Genomic DNA, 17,973 nt, shown 5'->3' with positions numbered 1-17,973 from the left:
GCAATACACACCCATTATAATCTCATAATTTCTCCAAAAATGATCATGGTCATTGATCATGGATTGATCAAAAACTATATGACCTATCAAAACGTGGAGTAATACGACAATACACAAGACTTGTGTCTACTGTTTAAAGTTTAAATGGAGTCTCTAGGTGAAAGTATGCCTGAGCAGTAGACGTTTGTTAAACTCCAATGATTGGTCTTTTTCGCTCTTTTTTTTCCACCCATCCCATTGACTTACATGCAAAAATTTTGCGCAGTTTTTCGCGACTTACGTCGCGAAAAATTCGTAAACTGTTGAGGAAAGTAATAGCACACCGATCCCGATCAAGCCGCACGTTTTGATATATAATATGTAGCGAACCGAAAGTCGGCCGGAAGTGGAAAAATAACTAGATAAAGTAGCATTTCCTGATGGAATTGCGTGTGAATGCTGAAAGCAGCTGAACGCTGTTGCAGAATTAGCAAATAGTGCAAGCAGTGAATGATCACCATACAAATGTTTGACCGAGGTAGGAGTCGAACCCACAACCTCATGGTCAGTAGACTTTCACCTTGCCTCTAGCGCAACAGTGTACACACAGTTGCAGAGACTGTTGTCTGTTGATGAGCTGCACTCTGTCTCACTCTGAAGTTAACGAGCCCAAAGCTGTAGTTCCAGTGCAAATCAATCTTAGTGCAGTGGTATAAACAAGAAACATGTTAACACAAACCAAGATTGAAAGAGGTAAAGAGAATAGGTGGGGGCGCATATGCATTATCAAGTTTGATCATGTGACCAGACCAAGTGGTATTGGTTAAAGTTCAAAGTGGCTGACACACTAACAAGACTGCTCGGGTGGGATTTGAACCTGTGACCTCGTGGTTGGATGGCAGGAACCTTATCCTCTAGGCCATTCCAACACTTCCAATGAAGTAGAGGTTGAGACTTTCATGAATGTGAGATTTTTCAATGATGCTTAAAAAAGCATCATAAATGAGACATTAGAAGTTTGTCTACAAATCAGAATTTGAATGAAGTCTCTAGCAGGAGTCGAACCCATGACCTCATGATCAATAAACCTTTACTCTGCCACTTCGCCACAGAGAGCACAGACATAAGCATGTTGCCATTGTAATGTGATGATGTGCTGCAAACGGTGGCAGAAGCAATTAATGCGTCTCTTAACAAACACCTGTAACCAATTGAGGGTGGGGGAGGGGAGCAGAATTCAACATCACATAACAAAATTCCTCAGCCTGGATTCGAACTAGTGACCTTGGGGTTGGCAAGCGGCCACCTTACCAACTGGACTACAGACAGAGTTGTGGAGAAGTTACAAAGTTGAGCTCCTTCTCCTGCTGCTGTGAAAAAAATGCATTGGGCTGAATGAGAGCAGAGAGCTCCCTGGCTGCATTTAAAAAATATTTTAAACTAGAAAAAGCATTTCCAAGAATGGAAATGGTGTGACTGCTGATAGCAACTGAACGCTGTTGCAGAATTAGCAAATAGTGCAAGCAGTGATCACCATACAAATGTTTGACCAAGGTCGGAATCGAACCCACAACCTCATGGTCATTAGACTTCCACTCTGCCTCTAGGCCACAGTGCGCACACAGTTGCAGAGACTGTTGTCTGTTAATGATCTGCACACTGTCAACATCAAGAAAGCTTGAGAGTCAAGCTTGAATGACTTAGAATGAAAATTTCTGTGAATTTTAGGCTGAGAGCAGCAGTTTCAACATGAAGCAAGTTATCAGAAGTCAACAGAGGACGACTGGGAAAATAATTCACTATAATTGTTGTTGAGGCAAGATTTGAACCAGCAACCTTCAGCTCGTCAGGCCAGCAAGCTAACCACTAGGCTACAGACAGAGACAGTATATGAGGGGCAAAGAAAACCTTTTATAAGAGGATCACTGGCTTCTGCTTAGAAAAAAAAGTAAGGAAAGTGCAGAAATTAACCACAACAAGTAAGTAGAGGACACTTTTGTAAAAATAGTGCAAGCAGTGATGACCATACAAATGGTTGACCAAGGTAGGAATTGAACCCACATTCTCATGGTCAGAAGACTTTGACTTTGCCCCCCGGTTGCTGACAGCTGGACATTGTATAATTACAGATTCAGCGCATTTAGTGTAAAACTCTACACTGGGATTCGATCACAGACTGGAGCATAGTCCTTGCTCACAGTGATAGCTGCTCTACCAGGTGAGCTATACCTATTATACCTTGACAGCTACACTGAGCTGCCAAGCCTTTCACCTCTGAGCCAGATGAAGAACGGGGCGGCAGCTTGTAGCACTAGTGCCCTCCCCTGGAGCTGTGACACGTCAGCTCCAGTCTCCCTGAAACTGCCAGTTTGAGTCTGCCATTGGTTCACAGCAGTTTGAAGGCAGAAAAACTCAGAAATGCAATTTTGCACTTCCTTCTCTGCTGATATGTGCTCTAACACAAGAAAAATGCCACAGGAACATGTGAAAAGCTCAAAAAACACGATTTTCACGGGAGTGGGTCTTTATAAAAGCATCATAAATGAGCCATTAGAAGTTTGTCTACAAATCAGAATTTGAATGAAGTCTCTAGCAGAAAGTACTACATGAATGAGGCAGGAATCGAACCCATGACCTCATGATCAGTAAACCTTTACTCTGCCACTTCGCCACAGAGAGCACAGACTAAAGCATGTTGCCATTGTAATTTGATGATGTGCTGCAAATGGTGGCACTAGCAATTAATGCGTCTCTTAACGACCACCTGTAACCAATTGAGGGTGATGGAGGGGAGCAGAATTCAACATAACATAACAAGATTGCTCAGCCTGGATTCGAACTAGTGACCTTGGGGTTGGCAAGCGGACATCTTACCAACTGGACTACAGACAGAGTTATGAGTAAGAGAGGTTGAGACTTTGATGAATGTGAGATTTTTCAATGATGCTTAAAATAAAGAGAAATGAGTAAATTAGCCACACCAAGTAAGAAGAGGACTTTTTTGTGACCTGTGACTATTTTTTGGTGAATTAAAATGATTTAAAAAGCACTTAACAGCAAGTTACAAAGTTGAGCTCCTTCTCCTGCTGCTGTGAAAAAAATGCATTGAGCTGTATGAGAGCAGAGAGCTCCCTGGCTGCATTTAAAAAATATTTTAAATTATTATCTAAGTCTCTTTGCATTTTTGACCAGAATTTTAGCCAGAAGACAAGTGTGGCTACAAAACTGGAGAAAATAATTTGTCTAGAGTTTAATTTGTGGCCGTGCTGACAGTTTAGCCAGAAAAACTCTAGAATGTTTTTTTGCCTCTCTCCACTCTGACACCACTCTGGCTCTGCTCGTTAGACGCAACACACACACATTATAAAGCTGAAAAAAATCAGAAAAAGTTAAATATTTTAAAAAGTATAAAGAGTTAAAAAGAGAAAAGTAATGCCGATAAAGTTCAAAAAAAGCTGCACGTTTTGATATATGAATTGTTGAAATAGCACAAAGTATGAAGGACTAGAAGAAGACCGTAAAAAGGCGGAAGAAAATGGCCAAACAGAAGAACAATAGTTATTATAGTAATTATTATCTAAGTCTCTTTGCATTTTTGACCAGAATTTTAGCCAGAAGACAAGTGTGGCTACAAAACTGGAGAAAATAATTTGTCTAGAGTTTAATTTGCAGAAAAAGTTAAATATTTTAAAAAGTATAAATAGTTAAAAAGAGAAAAGTAATGCCGATAAAGTTCAAAAAAAGCTGCACGTTTTGATATATGAATTGTTGAAATAGCACAAAGTATGAAGGACTAGAAGAAGACCGTAAAAAGGCGGAAGAAAATGGCCGAACAGAAAAATCCAGGGCCAGTGCCCGGGCTTCGTGCCCGGGCTTCGTGCCCGGGCACTGGTCCCTGCAGCTATTTCATAGCTGTTGGGACCAGTGCCCGGTGCGATTGCCCGTGGCCCTAATAACAAGAACTCTAAATTTTTCCTTTTGTCTTAGTGCAAGTACAAGTACATTATACACTCCTTAGCATCTCTTTAGCCATCAGTATTGGTATTAGCAAGAATGAATGTGTACATGCCATGGGCATACATGAAGTTTATTCAATTCAATTATGAAGATATTTACAGTTAATAAACTATCTTTTTACAAAACATCATGAACAAACTGAAAATCTTTGAGAAAAATTTGCGCAACTTCAATAATATTATGTCTCTTCTGTCTTCTATGCAAATTTCACACGGCAAATTCATCCTGCGGGCCGGATTGGACCCTCCAGTGGGCTGCTTTTGGCCTGCGGGCCACACGTTTGACACCCCTGTTCTAATCTATTCTACAGCTTCACTATAAAAAAATGGAGGAGGTTATAGTTACCATGGAGCCTATCGACTGTACGGCCGAGGGGACGGGCGTGGCTGACAGACTGGGCTGGGTCACGGCACCGCTGGGCGCTGGGTTGACCGTGCTGCTTGTTGTGGAGGTGGGGAGCGAAGAGGAGCGCGGTTTGTTCAGGGACAGGTCCACAGGCTCCGTCTGGTCCTCCGCCGGGCACTGCTGGGGCGAGGACGGCTCTGTCTTACAAAGTGGAGACTCAGTCTTCACCTTCAAGTCTGTTGGCTGTGGACAGTCGACCGCTGCATCTGCCTGCTGGAGACAACGGGGGGGTATATAGGATTAGAGAACTGATTGACACAGATACAGTCAACAACTTCAAACCAAAGACAGTGTGTTTATTTAAGGATAGGAAAGCCTCTCTCACATTGATACCCAGGTTTCATTTCAGATTTCACTGTCTCCTCAAACTGGCTGAGTCAACTCACATCCTCAGCTTGAGGGCACTCAAGAGTTTTTCTCTGACAGGACAGCACAGGCCTAATTTTATTTGCAAACCCCTGTGCTAATTAGACTGATGTAATCGCAGTTAAGTGGGGCATGACAAAAAATGTTGATACACGCTGCTTTATTGTTTGAGCAGCCAGCAGGAGCCAAACTCTCCTGCAAAGACAAGACACGGTTTTATTATTTTTACTGTGCGATACGACATGGAGCTGGAGACACGCAGGCCCAGGAAACATGAGACTGATACTTCACACATTCTATATATTATACAGGTGGGAAGTAGTTAGAGGTTATTTCCGATACTCAGGATTTGAGCAGTAAAAGTTGTGACAGTGTGAGCTGACAAAAGAAACTCAAGCCTCAACGTGTTAAAACAAAGTGACAAAAAAAAACAAACTCCCAGTGTGCATTTTGTTACCAAACAGTAGAGCTAACAGCTCGGTGGCGCTGCTCTGAACAGCTGAGCTGTTTAAATCACTCCAGTCTCAGATTCTGGCTTCATGTCAGGATGAAATCATGATTTCAAATTTGCCACAGCTCTGATTCGCCTCACCTACTGACACTGTCTCCATAACGACAGCTGCTGAGGCTCATGGGAATGACAGCATTAACACCAATTATCCAAAACCTGATGTCTGATCTTATTGTTAAATTATCCGTATCCTACGTTTGTCTCTTTAAGAATGTACGGATATATTTCCAGAAACAAGCCCAGTGCTGCTCGATAGTTTTCGAAGAGGAACTGCTTCCTCCTGACTAAATACTTTCATATAACTTGCATCAGACTTTTTCATGCTACGCCCTGGTTTTTTTTTTCCTCAGCCTCCTCTGAGGAGTGGGGCACCCTGCTCGCCACTGGAGCCACCCAGGGCTCAGCTGCCATGTAGCTCCAAAGCACAGGGAACAATGGCTGCTGTGTGGGACACTGAGGAGGAGGAGGGGGGGGGGGGGGGTAGAGGAGGAGAAGGAGAGAGAGAGACAGATAGAGAAGGGCTGGGTGGGTATGGAGAGAGACTGGTACAGACCGAGAGAGAGTTTGAAGAGAGACAGGAGAAATGGAGTGAGAGAGGGAGCAGCAGTGAGCCTCCAGTCCAGGACTTGGCCCCGGTCCAGTTCAGCTGAGCATAGCTTGGCTCTGGGTGAAGAGGAGAGGGTGGAGACTACGCTACGCCCTTTTATCGGGTCGCACAGTTCAGCTGGAGGCTGGGCTGCGTGACGGTGGGTGAAGACGCAAATATGACTGGTAAACACTCTCCTGCAGCCGCCGTTCATTATATATGCAAATAAGCACTGTTAGAGCATAGCATAGAGCATATCAGTGGGTTTTACATGTTTTAATGTGTGTGTGTGTGTGTGTGTGTGTGTGTGTGTGTGTGATGTGAAAAGCCTTAGAAACAGAACCTGCACCAAACTTGGCTGATAAGACGGAAATGGAAAATGGAAAGAAAAGGAAGAAGGTGAGAGGGAGCCACTGACGACACACACACACACACACCTGCACCACAACTTGGCTGAAAGCAGATGGGATTTAAGGAGCTGTTACTATGTAAAAAGGAAAGGAAAAGAAATGAAAGGAAAGGAAAGAAGGAGGGATCAGTGAAAGAAGAGGAAGCAGGGCTGTAATGTGATTATAGAGACACATCCTTAAAAAAAGGAGGAGGGGGGACTGAACAGAAAATCAAGTGTGAAAGAAGTGAGGGAGTGGGTGAGGCAGAGAAGAGAGAAAGAGACGAGAGAGAAGAAAAAAGGAGAGTGGGTGGGAAAGGCCTAGTGTTGCCATGGAAACTGGGAGCTATCAGCTGACTCCATGTTTTCCACTCTTTCCCCACCCACCACCAACTCCCTTCCCTTTCTCTCCCAGTCCGTTCATCTTTCCATCAGTTAACCAACCCCACCTCCACCACCTCCTCCTCCCCCTTCTCTCTCTTTCCTTTTCTCACATTCTCTCTATTCTGAACACACCCCCCTTTCACCTTTCTCTCCCACACCCCCACCTCTCCCTCCAGCATCTCATGCTCTTTACATCAGCCACACCTTTGTTCCTTCCTACCTCGCCCTCCTCGTCAGTTTAATTTCCACCCACTCTCTCTCTCTCTCTGTTTCGGTCTTCCATTTGTTTCTTATCCTCTATTCTCCCCCTCCACTCCTATATTTTCCCCTTTTTCACAGTCGCTCAGATTTAACTCCCAACTCTTTGAAAAATCCCCAGAAGAAGAGACTGAAAGGCTGACGTCCTCTGGAATGAAAAAAAAAGACAAAAAAAGGAAAATCTCACTGGACTCCTGCAAAGCTCTGATCTGAGTGAGAAAGGAGAATAAAAAGGGAAAGAGAGAAACTTCCTGATATGAGGTCAGACTGATTAGCTTAAAAGGGAGGATGTATAGCAGCTCATTACCCAGTGGAAGAAAACACTTGACACTCTTCGCGCTGAACCACAGATGTTAATTTTGGGCCGAGACGAGAGGACACTTCCGGCTCAGTATCAGAAGGACGTTTTTTTTTGTGGTTTTTTTCACACTGGGCTTTTACAAGAGAAGTGATTATAGCTAATGCAATTTGGCTAATTTTGTGGATTTTAAGGAGCCATGTTAAGTTTGACCAAGCACATTTATGATGCAATTAGCTCTGGTCGCAAGACAATGCGGCCATTTAAAAGCCCCATAGTTCAGACATTTCCTGTTTTATTTTATGCTGGTCCATTTGAGGATACATTTTGGGTTCTAAATAATAACCAAAAAAACATCTCGGTGGAGTTTCACATCTCATCTCTTTGACTTCTCTCCAGAGATCCAGTAGCAACAGGTTGTGTCAGCCAATCAGAAGAGAGGAGGCTCTGAGCCTCTCTTATGATTGGTTGACTGTTTTCTGACAACTTATTTAAAATGTAGCAGTTTTTAGGTAAAAGTGTTAGATGGTGGGTCCAGGTGGGCACGTCTGAGTGACTGCTTTGTTGTGACATCACAAAGTAACATTTAGTTCCCACAGCTTGTTTTATGTCTCATTTTCTGAATTTTAATGTGAGCATTAATTGAGGCTTTGATAATTTACCACCTAGACATGATCTATAAGCAAAGAACACATCTTCTTCTCTATATTTCCCATCACATGCATTGTATTTTTGCACAGTCTGTTCTCCTGAGTTCAAGCCTCATTTTACTGATTTGCTCACTGCTCCCTACATTGTAGCTCTGCATGTGACAAATGAAACTTGAACTGGTGTCCACAGCCAGCATAGCAATGATATCACATAACAAAATATTTCATTTTGGACATCACCCCGACCTAATTTCTCACAAATCTTTATTTGCATATCAACAAACAGTCCAACCGTCTCTGAAGCAAAATTAATTTGCATTTTTTGTGAGTCAGACAATGGAGCAGGGCCATAAAACAACTGTCTGTGAAACAATCACAACAATCTGCCAGAGCTGGAACACAATTCACCTTAAAAACAATAAACCTGATGTGTCTGAACGCAACAGAAAAAAAAACCCTCACTGAGCCGAGACACATAGCAGTGGGTCTTGCCAGAGTACTCGGCTCTCTCCCTCTTGCCCTTCTCAGTTCAACTGCTCCACCATAAAATGGGTCACCCAGTCTTCGCCTTGCAATTAATTCATGTGATCTCTGAGTTGAATAGAGGCGGGTAGCAGCTGTGACTGCAGTGGTGAGAGAGGCAGGCAGAGAAAGAGAGATGTAAAACGTCCAAAGGACCTTAATCATGCTGATAAAGTAATGAGTTATTTACTGTAGCAACACAGCCTGATACTAGTCACCTCACATGCCCACAGTGGACTGCTTACACAGTACAGTATGTGAGATCGCAGCTCATAATATTTGTCATATCAGAGGCACTAAAGTCACAAACTGAACCCTGATCATTGCATCACTAAGCCTGTTTTAATGTGCCTGTGGCGGTCTAACAAGGGGTTAATAGGTAACACTAAATATGGCCGCAGTGACAGGCTGATCACACACCTATGTCAACAGACACATAACTTATTAATGGCAGGTGCTATGACAAGGGAGGCCAAGTGCAACAGCTCCCTTTGCCAAACTCCCATTAAGAAATAGGTGGCATAATATTCTCATATGGAGGGTTTGAGCTTGTTGCTCCTCCTGTTTTATTTTTATTTTTTTAAGATGTCTGATATAAGTAGAAGAAAAGATGAATATAGTTTGCTATAGAGTTACTACAGGTAGATAGGAGTTAACTCCGTTTATAGGATCTTGTTGGTCACAAATGGCTCTGAACCTTCCCACAATCCCCTGATACAATAGATGACTTATTTCTTTAATTGTAAAAACCGAAATATCTAAGTTCTGGTCTGATGCTGTCACAGCCTCTTTGCTTTTCCACTGTTCATTTATACATAAAACAATCATGCAAATTTCAAGCAACAACAAACCGATGACCGCCTTGAACGTCTCATATTTCAGATCTTTACTGTTCTTCAGGCACCGGGGGAATTCAGTGGATCTGTAAACAGGTAGGCTACAGGAAATGGGAAATGTGCCAAGTCATTGCCCCAGGTCAGAATTAGCCTCACCTACACTGTCATTCAGTGGAGACTATAACCGTGTGCAGTTTAAGAAATTAAAAGCTAAAAAAAAAAAGAAAAAGAAGAGGGTACACAAAGTAGAAACTGAAGCCTAATAGACTTTCAGTCCGTGATGCTGTTGTTTTTTCCTACAGGAAGAAATCAATAGGTCTGGAGGTGACACAAACACTGCTGTGACTGTTTGTATATGTGAAAGGTGAAGTGGGGGGGGGGGGGTGGAGGGAGGAAGAACAAGATCCAGCGGGCTGTAAAGAGAAACGAGGGATGGGTGGAATGATGAGATGAAGGGAGAGGCATTGATTTGCTGGGAGTGCGTACATGTCAATATTGTGTGTGATCAGCGGTACATAATTATGATTTTTAAAGGCCACGTATGTGTGCTGAATTTATACGTGCATGTGTTGCGTGTGTGTTGGAGGACGTGGGGCGTGAAGGCAGATATGGACGATATAATAAAGACATGAGAGCAAAAACAACAGCTGGGGGAGATATTAACTACGAAGCACGCCGCCCCACCTCACACACACATACACATACACACACACACACACACACACACACACACACACACATACGCACACACACATGCAGCTCCGCCCCCTTCTCGCCTGACCCACCCAAAGAAACACCAACTGCCCCCCACCCTGTGTTAAAGGGTAAGTCTACTCCTCTCTCTCTGTGTCTCTGGTTCACCCACCTGTCAGCAGGCAGATCCCAGCACAGTGTCCGTTAGCCTGCGTTAGCGTCGGCCCTAATGTTACCTAATAGGAGTTGCCAGTGTTGATTTCCTTGGTGCTTAGTAACCTGTCCATCCCTCACAGGATGGCCTGACTCTAACCTTAAAGCAAACTAAGCTGCAGTCACTCATTACAGAATAATGCGTGCTGCCACTTCAGTTTTCCACCAACACAAAACGAACAAAATGTATATTTCAGTGTTCTGACTTTAAAGATTAAAACACAAATAAGAGAACCTGAATTAAAAAAAACATGTTTAGGGAGGACTCTAATTAAGAGCCTTGATGTCTAATTATGCATCTGTAGCAAAGAACAACATGTATATTCACCTTGTAATTAATGCAGCCCTTGTACGTGATTTTAGCATATTTAGGTGTAATTAGTAGACCTTTTTTTCTGAATCGTTCTTTAATTAGAGACGTTGTTAGTATTCCACGCGCCTGCCAATGAATAAATGCTTCATTACAAAGCTTTAGATCTTTCACAGTCATATTTCAACAATGAGAGATCCTTCATCTCACACAGAAATGACCTGAGTATGTTAAATGTCTTTGAGGCCCAAGTCGTTTGTCCTCCTTCCTCACCTTGAGTTGCGCATTTTAGGCTGCTTTCAAACGCAAACAAGATAAAAAGGGGTTTGCTTCTCTGTCACTTCTACTGCAAACTGTCAATAAAGAGAAAAAAAAGAAGGAAATGTGGAGGAGGGTGCTCTGCAACAAGCGAACAGGATGCCACTGCAATTCACCTTTCATTTTCACTTCCAAGTAAGCACTTTACATAACTCGACTGAACTAGACTTGTTGAAAACCTGTCTGATTGTTTGTGTAGCAACGCCCCATCCACAATTACACATGAATTTCTGGGGAAAAAGCTATTGACAGGTGGTGGGGTTTAAACATTCCTCTGTATTTTATGAGAACTACTCAGATAATTTTTTTCTTGGCGTACGGTAATCAAGAGCATGCCTCTAAAACTGCTTAATTTATATGTTCCCTTGCATTCTCAGCACATTTCCCTGTAACTTAATACCTGAACTTTTTGCATCCAGCTGTTTGAATACACTTGAAACAGTTTGAATAAGCTCATGGTTCATTGTCCTCAGCTGCCGCCTCCTATATGCAAAAATTCCTACAGAAACGATCCTTTTTAAGTTGGTTTTCCTGTTCTCCAAGTGCACCCTCAGGTCACTAACAACACTGCGATCGCAGCATCATACAAATAAAAACAGACTCTGAGCACTCAACATCACTGAGAAAATCACATTCAGTGTCAAAATATCGAGCTAATAAGGGACTGAGCAGAGCCTTGCATTGACTGCAAGCAATCCACTGGTGATGAAGAAAGACTTTAAATGACAAAAAATGTAATGTCACTGTTTTCATCACTTTGCCTTTCTTAAAATCCTCCCTCCCATCACTTACTGCCAGCCAAGGGTGGAGATACATAAACGGGTCTATTCACCTCAGTGGAAACAAAAAAACAGTGTTGAGATGAGTCTGTTAAACCACCTATCATCTCAAAATCATCACGTTTATTAAAAAAAAACACAAACGTATCTGATTATCTTTCAACATCAGTGATGCGTGTTGGACGTCAGCGCCTATGACTTGTCGGCTCACCTCAGGAAACAGTCTGTTATTGTTGGAACCAGGTGAATTTAACTCACCATGTTGCAACTCCTTCTTTTACGTTTTTTTCTTCCAAATTTTAAAGCTGACCAGACAGAATGACTTTCAACCATGAAGATGGCTGCGTGACATGCAAATGAAAACTGGTATGCTCTCCATTGGTGTCCAGTCGCAGAGACCGGGATGGTTCTAACATTTCTGTCTGTATCCTGGAGCTCTTTTAAGCCACTGAATTCAAAACGTAATGCAGACTAATTACATGTGTCTGCTATTAGATGGCGTGGGTGTTTTCTCCGCCACACAAACAGAAGATGCATGGCTTAGTCTCTAAAACTGACAACGTGCATAAAAAATATCTACACAGACACAGAATAAATGCAGAAAGACATTGCTTTCAAGAAAATAAATGATGAATACCTAAAAATGACACCTGTTTAAATTAGCCGTCAACATGGTAATGGAATGGAATACGAACTAAAGTGGTGTGCATAGACTCAATAAGGAGATTTTTAATTTGGTCCTCCTGATTGGAGAAAATGGAACTGTTATACCACTATTCCCGGTCTCTCCTATTCACACTTGGTGTCTGCAGATCATCCATGTTGGAATAAACATTGGTGATGTGAGGAAAACTGTCGGTTACATGGTGACTCTCTCTTTATACAGATTGAAGATGATGACAAACTGCAGCCATTTCCTCAAAAGTGCTTTTGGGACAGTTAAACAGCCCCAGAAACCATCTCCCTTTACACATTCCCAATGATGAAAACCAATATAAAAAAGATGCTCTTTTCACCAGTAGATTCTATTTTATAATCTCAATCACAGCAGAACCAGGCGCCCGCACACACACGCACGCATGCACGCACACACGCACACACACACACACGCACACACACCTCCCACAGTTCACCATGAATGGATGTAATGCCCCTACGCCCATGCATGGTGGTGGCTTTTATATTATCACATATATCTGATAGACATCACTGTGATATCGCAATAATCATTATTAAACATCAGAGAGATGATTAATTATTGATTTACAGCTCTAATATTGAACTTATTAGACCGTGCAAAGTGGCCTTGAGATTAAAAAACACTAGGGAAATAAAAAGCATTAGAAACTCATACCGATTTTAAGATTTAAAAACGAAACACCTAAACAAAAACAAAAAAATGTTGTCACTATAAGATTATGTCTCTTGTCTTCAATTTAATCTTCTTATCATTTCAGCCACAGCTGCTTCTAGAAAACTGTTTGCAGCTCTTATCTGAAGAATACATGAGTTGTGTGCATCTCCCGCTCTGCCTTCCAGTGCGGCCACTCACAACAATGCATTTGCACTCTGGCGGCTGATGGCTATCTGGTGGCGTCTCCTGTGTTTCTGCAGGTCCCTCGCTCGTGTTGCAACTCCTCACACATTAACACGGAGTATCTGTCCCTGCACAACACAACTAAGAACAGTTGAAAGTTTCATTGTGAAATGAGGTCAGACAACAACAACAACAAACTAATCAGTGATGTCACATTCAACTCTTTTGCTCATGAATTCATCGAACGTCACCTTTGTTTACGTCGTGGGAATTCCCCGGTGACAGCCAGCATAACCTATGCTAGCATTAGGGCTGGGCCTTCCTCTGCTATATCGAGGGTCATTCAAATTCTCCAGGTGCACTCTTGGCGCGCGAAGGAATAGGAATAGGATGTAATCAGTGCTGCTCGCAAACAAATGACAACTTTGTTGTCAGTTGTCCCTCACCTCTAAGTTGTTATAGATAAAAGTTTCTGAGACATAATTCATTGTAAATGTAGAAAGCAAACACAATGTATAGGTGGAATGTGCGTGATGACTATGGGATGCTTGGCTTTCATTTTGGCGCCCATTTCAACGGGTTAGAGCAGATACTCTGCCTGTATGTCGTGCCCTGCAGCTGCATCACGTGATCTAGAGATATTTCCTATTTGTCATGCGTGACACTTGTATCTCGCAACAAAAAAAGACAGGGCGAAGACGTCACACTGACATCATACCAGCATCACTTCAATAAAGGTGTCATGTTCCACTATTGTTTTCCATGTCAGGACAGAACCTGAATACCTCACGTCGTACTGTATTTTTGAAGCCTGTCAGCAGCATTTACGGTCTGAAATGAATGAAAAGAAGACAAAATCTAAATGTTTTCGTGTGCTCTCAACAGCCACAGTGGAAGGTGGGGTCAAAGCTGTAGTATGCGTGGGTGGGGGGTGCACAATAACGGTGTGAAAATGGTGATAACTGCCTCCAGCCTCTCCTTAGAGGACATTCCTGGTGTTGCACTCGTATGTTGCAGCTGTGTAATGAATTGGAAACATGGTGTTCAAGAAGCCAACATTGTAAAGGTGAGGTGAGGGGGGAGGGGAGGGGCTTTGTGGAGCTATTGAAGCAGCTGACCGGCGTCTTAGCGCTGCAGCAGGAGAGGCGATCCAACAAAAGCACCATCACTCATACATCTGTGTCACTTCATTGTGCGCTCGAGACGACGTGATGTGTGATATCAGTGTTAAACATCGGCCGACCTGCTTAATGGACTGGACCATCAGCTCTGAATAAAGTCGCATCAGTTTCCTGTCCCAAACAAGAGCAGCTGTTTTTTGTTTTGTTTTTTACTTCCTGGAAGCTCCACTGTGGAGGAAGTGGGCTGCCAACAATGACATCATCATCCTGCACCAGCAGAGGAAACTGCACCCGTCCAATATCTGCAATGCCTTCAGCTCCTCTCCCCCCACAACATCTCTCTCTCTCTCCCTCTCTCCCCCCCTGCATCCCAAAATTGTGAATGTGCTGTCCTCTGAATGGATTGAATGCTCCGAACATAGACACACGCATGCACAGACACACACATGAATGGACGCACGCACAAACACACGCACACTGACTAACACTCATGCTAGCAAAGCCCTCCTGGCAAAAGCACAGTAAATAGGCCTCTAACCTCTTATGTCTCTCATTCTCTCTCTCTCACATACATACACACACACACACACACACACACAGTAACAGAGTGCATGCACATGTGTGTATGTGTTGTGGCCTGTCTTTGTGCATGACTGCTCCTGTTTGCTGGAGGACAACTGACTTGTTTATGTGCATACATCAGTGACACACATCCACACACACACACATACACATGCACAGAGGACCTCATTGTGTGTTTGTGTGTGTATTTGTGAGACAGAAAGAGTGAGAGAGAGAGACGGAAAGAGAAAGAGAGAGATTACAGGGCTATTCACTGTGCTGTGCTGGCAGGTATTCAGTGTGTGTGTGTGTGTGTGTGTGTGTGTGTGTGTGTGTGTGTGTGTGTGTGTGTGTGTGCGCGCGCCTTTGGCTGAAGTGGTGAGTTAGAAAGGGAGAGAGAGGGAGAGTGAGAAGGGGGCAGGGAGAGAGCGAGAGGTAGAGAGACAGAGAGGGAGAAGTGAGGTGGGAGGGTGGGGCTGGGTGGGGTGGGGGGTGGAAAGGTGGAGGAGGAAGAGGAGGGGGGGGGGGGGGGGGTCAGGCTACACAGTCTTTTCGGCAACTCCCGCCAGAGCCGTGGTTGCCATGGTGACGGGGCGAGCGGAAGCAGTGCCTCCCTCGACATATCCTATTAGGGCGAGAGGGAGAGAGAGAGAGAGAGAGAGAGTGGAGAAAGAAAGAGGAGACAGGACAGAGGGAGAGAGAGAGAGAGAGAGAGAGAGTGGAGAAAGAAAGAGGAGACAGGACAGAGGGAGAGAGAGAGAGAGAGAGTGGAGAAAGAAAGGGGAAACAGGAGAGAGGAAGAGTGTGTTGAAAGAACCAGAGGATGAAGAATGGCGGGAAAAAGGGAGATGAGATAAGATAGTGTGTGAGAGAGAGAGAAAGAGAGAGAGAGAGAGAGAGAGAGAGAGAGAGAGGAAGATTGAAGAGAGAAAGAGTCCAACTTTTAGAAACCAGTAAACAAGGCCACAGCGTGACCTTTGACCTCGTTCTGAAAAACACACGAAAAACAAAAGCTGAGTTGTATGAGCCGTGTTCAACCAGCTCCTCGTTCTGGTGACTGTCTGACCTGCTGCTTTTGAGCAAGGCATTTCCCTCCACTGCACTGTGGCCACCTCCACCTCCTGAACTCTCTTCCATCACTCTGACGTACGACTGTCTGTGACCTCTATAGTGTCCACCGTGCTACACCGTTTCATCTGTGACCCCCATGCGCTCTGTCTGCAACCAGCTCTCTGCCTTCCAGGAGCTGCTGTTGGGGGTCATCACTCAAAAGACACAAGTTATGTCCAAACATCGTTAATAATAAAGTCAATAAAGTCAATCCTGCTCAGAGCTACGATACGGAGGCCCATGGGATTTCTTGGTTTCCCTCATCAAACTCATCAAATACACAATCCAACAACTCCAAAACACTCTAGTGGACAAGTTGTGACGTGCACATTCACCACGCTATGAGATAATGATGGAACATTACGAGACAGAGCTGTTTTAGAGGGAAATTCATGCAAAACCATTGATGCACGTTGCGTTCAGGGACAGTTTTTCAGCAAGCAGTCTCTGTATTTACCTCGAAAATGGCTCTGTTTCGTAACATTCCATTATTATCTCATAGCGTGGTGAATGTGCAGGTCACAACTTGTCCACCAGAGCGTTTTGGAGTTGTTGGATTGTGTATTTGATGAGTTTGATGAGGGAAACCAAGAAATCCCATGAGCCTCCGTAGCGTAGCTCTGAGCAGCCTGCCGCTCCGCTCCACCGTTCTAAAAATAGCTTGCACCGACAAATAAAGGTAACGAACCTACTGCTATGACTATAGCAATTATGGCACTATGGCACAATTATGGCCAATTTGCCAAAATGTTGAACTATCCCTTTAATCACCCAGTAACAGTCTTTTTTTGCATTTCATAGGCTAAATAATTAATCTCTATACAGAGAAAGAAATCTGCAGATTACAAATAATCGTGTTTTAATCTTGGATGTGTTGATCCACACGAGTCATGTTAGAGGTGATAAGACGGACCTAGAGTTAAGACAAGACATGTAACATTAAGTAGGATGTGAGGGGTTTAAGTGCCTGTAGGTTCCCAGTGGAGCGAATACCAGGAGGATCTGCTTCCTGGAGACTTTATCTTTGGACAGGAAACTCCACTCCCCTCTGTTCGAGGCAGTCACAGAGGTGTGGTCAGCACACACACACACACACACACACACACACCCTCCCTCTGCTAAATGATGCCTTACGCAATACTACTCCACCCAGCCCCCACCCTTCACTAACCCAAACCACACCATGCCACAACACAACACAAATGCACTTACACACATAGGGCTCTACCGGCCCCCTCCCCCCAGCCCTCGACCCTCGCAGCCTCATGTGAATACACCGACATTAAAGCTGTTTTCGGTTTGAAATCGAAGATGTTTTCAGCGAACGTGGAGATTATTTTTCCAACAGCAGGTGAATTACAGGACAGTCTCCACCCTGATACCCAACGCTGCAGCCTGACATTAGACTTTCTGTTTGTCAGATCCTGGCGTCAGCTAAATAAATGATCAGCTGAGACGCTTGATAAAAAATGAATCACTGAATCAGTGGAAACATGGCAAAATAAACCTTCAAAGATATGAGTATTGGCATAATACAGCCAAACAGTGACAGTATCTACAACAAAACTAAAAAGCTGTTCATATATAACAAACTATGAACTTTGGACACAATTTAAGTGTTTATATTATTGTGTATTTCTTTTTAGAAAGACTGGCAGAAAACTTACAAATACAAGAAACAACATGTGTTATCACATTAGAGTATATGAAATTTCTGTGTTGATTGTTGTTGCTGTGATCAGAAACCCACACAAAAGAGCCAGGAATAAATTTCAATTCAGAGGAAGAGGCCCAAATATTAAGCCTTGGGGAACTCCACAAACCATATTGCTTTTTCTATTTACATTTTGAAACATTTATTATTTCTAACAGAAACAGACGATGTTTGAATTGTGTGATGACAAAGCCCGCAGGCGAAATGTAATTGGCTTCTCAGTGTGACTGGTGTCGCGTCAGGTTTGATCCAACTCTATCTGTCGCCTTAAGATAAGGTTTGAAAATGTCAAAGATGGAGTTGGCACAAATTGAAAACATTTTAAACACAGAGCAGCATATATCAAAACAAACCTGATTATTGTTTAAAAAATGCTTAACCTTGGTAGATTATGTTTAAAAAAATTGGTTTATTCCT

At 43.3% G+C, this 17,973-nt stretch overlaps 2 protein-coding genes across 3 annotated transcripts in view; one reads left to right on the top strand and one right to left on the bottom strand.

Moving 5' to 3' along the window:
- The window catches only part of klf8 (Kruppel like factor 8), an 80,171-nt gene that overhangs the window by 13,911 nt on the left and 48,287 nt on the right, over positions 1–17,973 (bottom strand). The window contains exon 3 of one of the 2 annotated variants that reach the window (XM_085798328.1): positions 4,342–4,614. In XM_085798328.1, the coding sequence (XP_085654454.1) occupies positions 4,342–4,614 (273 nt within the window). The remainder of the gene's footprint in view (positions 1–4,341; positions 4,615–17,973) is intronic. The other variant, XM_085798329.1, reaches the window with a different exon arrangement.
- The window catches only part of rbm41 (RNA binding motif protein 41), a 72,429-nt gene continuing 54,840 nt past the window's right edge, over positions 385–17,973 (top strand). Inside the window, exon 1 of the mRNA XM_085798331.1 lies at positions 385–392. The gene's annotated coding sequence lies outside the window, so the exon portion shown is untranslated. The remainder of the gene's footprint in view (positions 393–17,973) is intronic.

The sequence above is a fragment of the Trachurus japonicus genome, chromosome 14 (genome assembly GCF_045865225.1).
Source record: "Trachurus japonicus isolate A0001 chromosome 14, Traja_1.0".
Lineage (NCBI taxonomy): Eukaryota > Metazoa > Chordata > Actinopteri > Carangiformes > Carangidae > Trachurus > Trachurus japonicus.
Note: the sequence above shows the minus strand (reverse complement) of the source record. Positions and strands in the feature narration are given on the sequence as shown.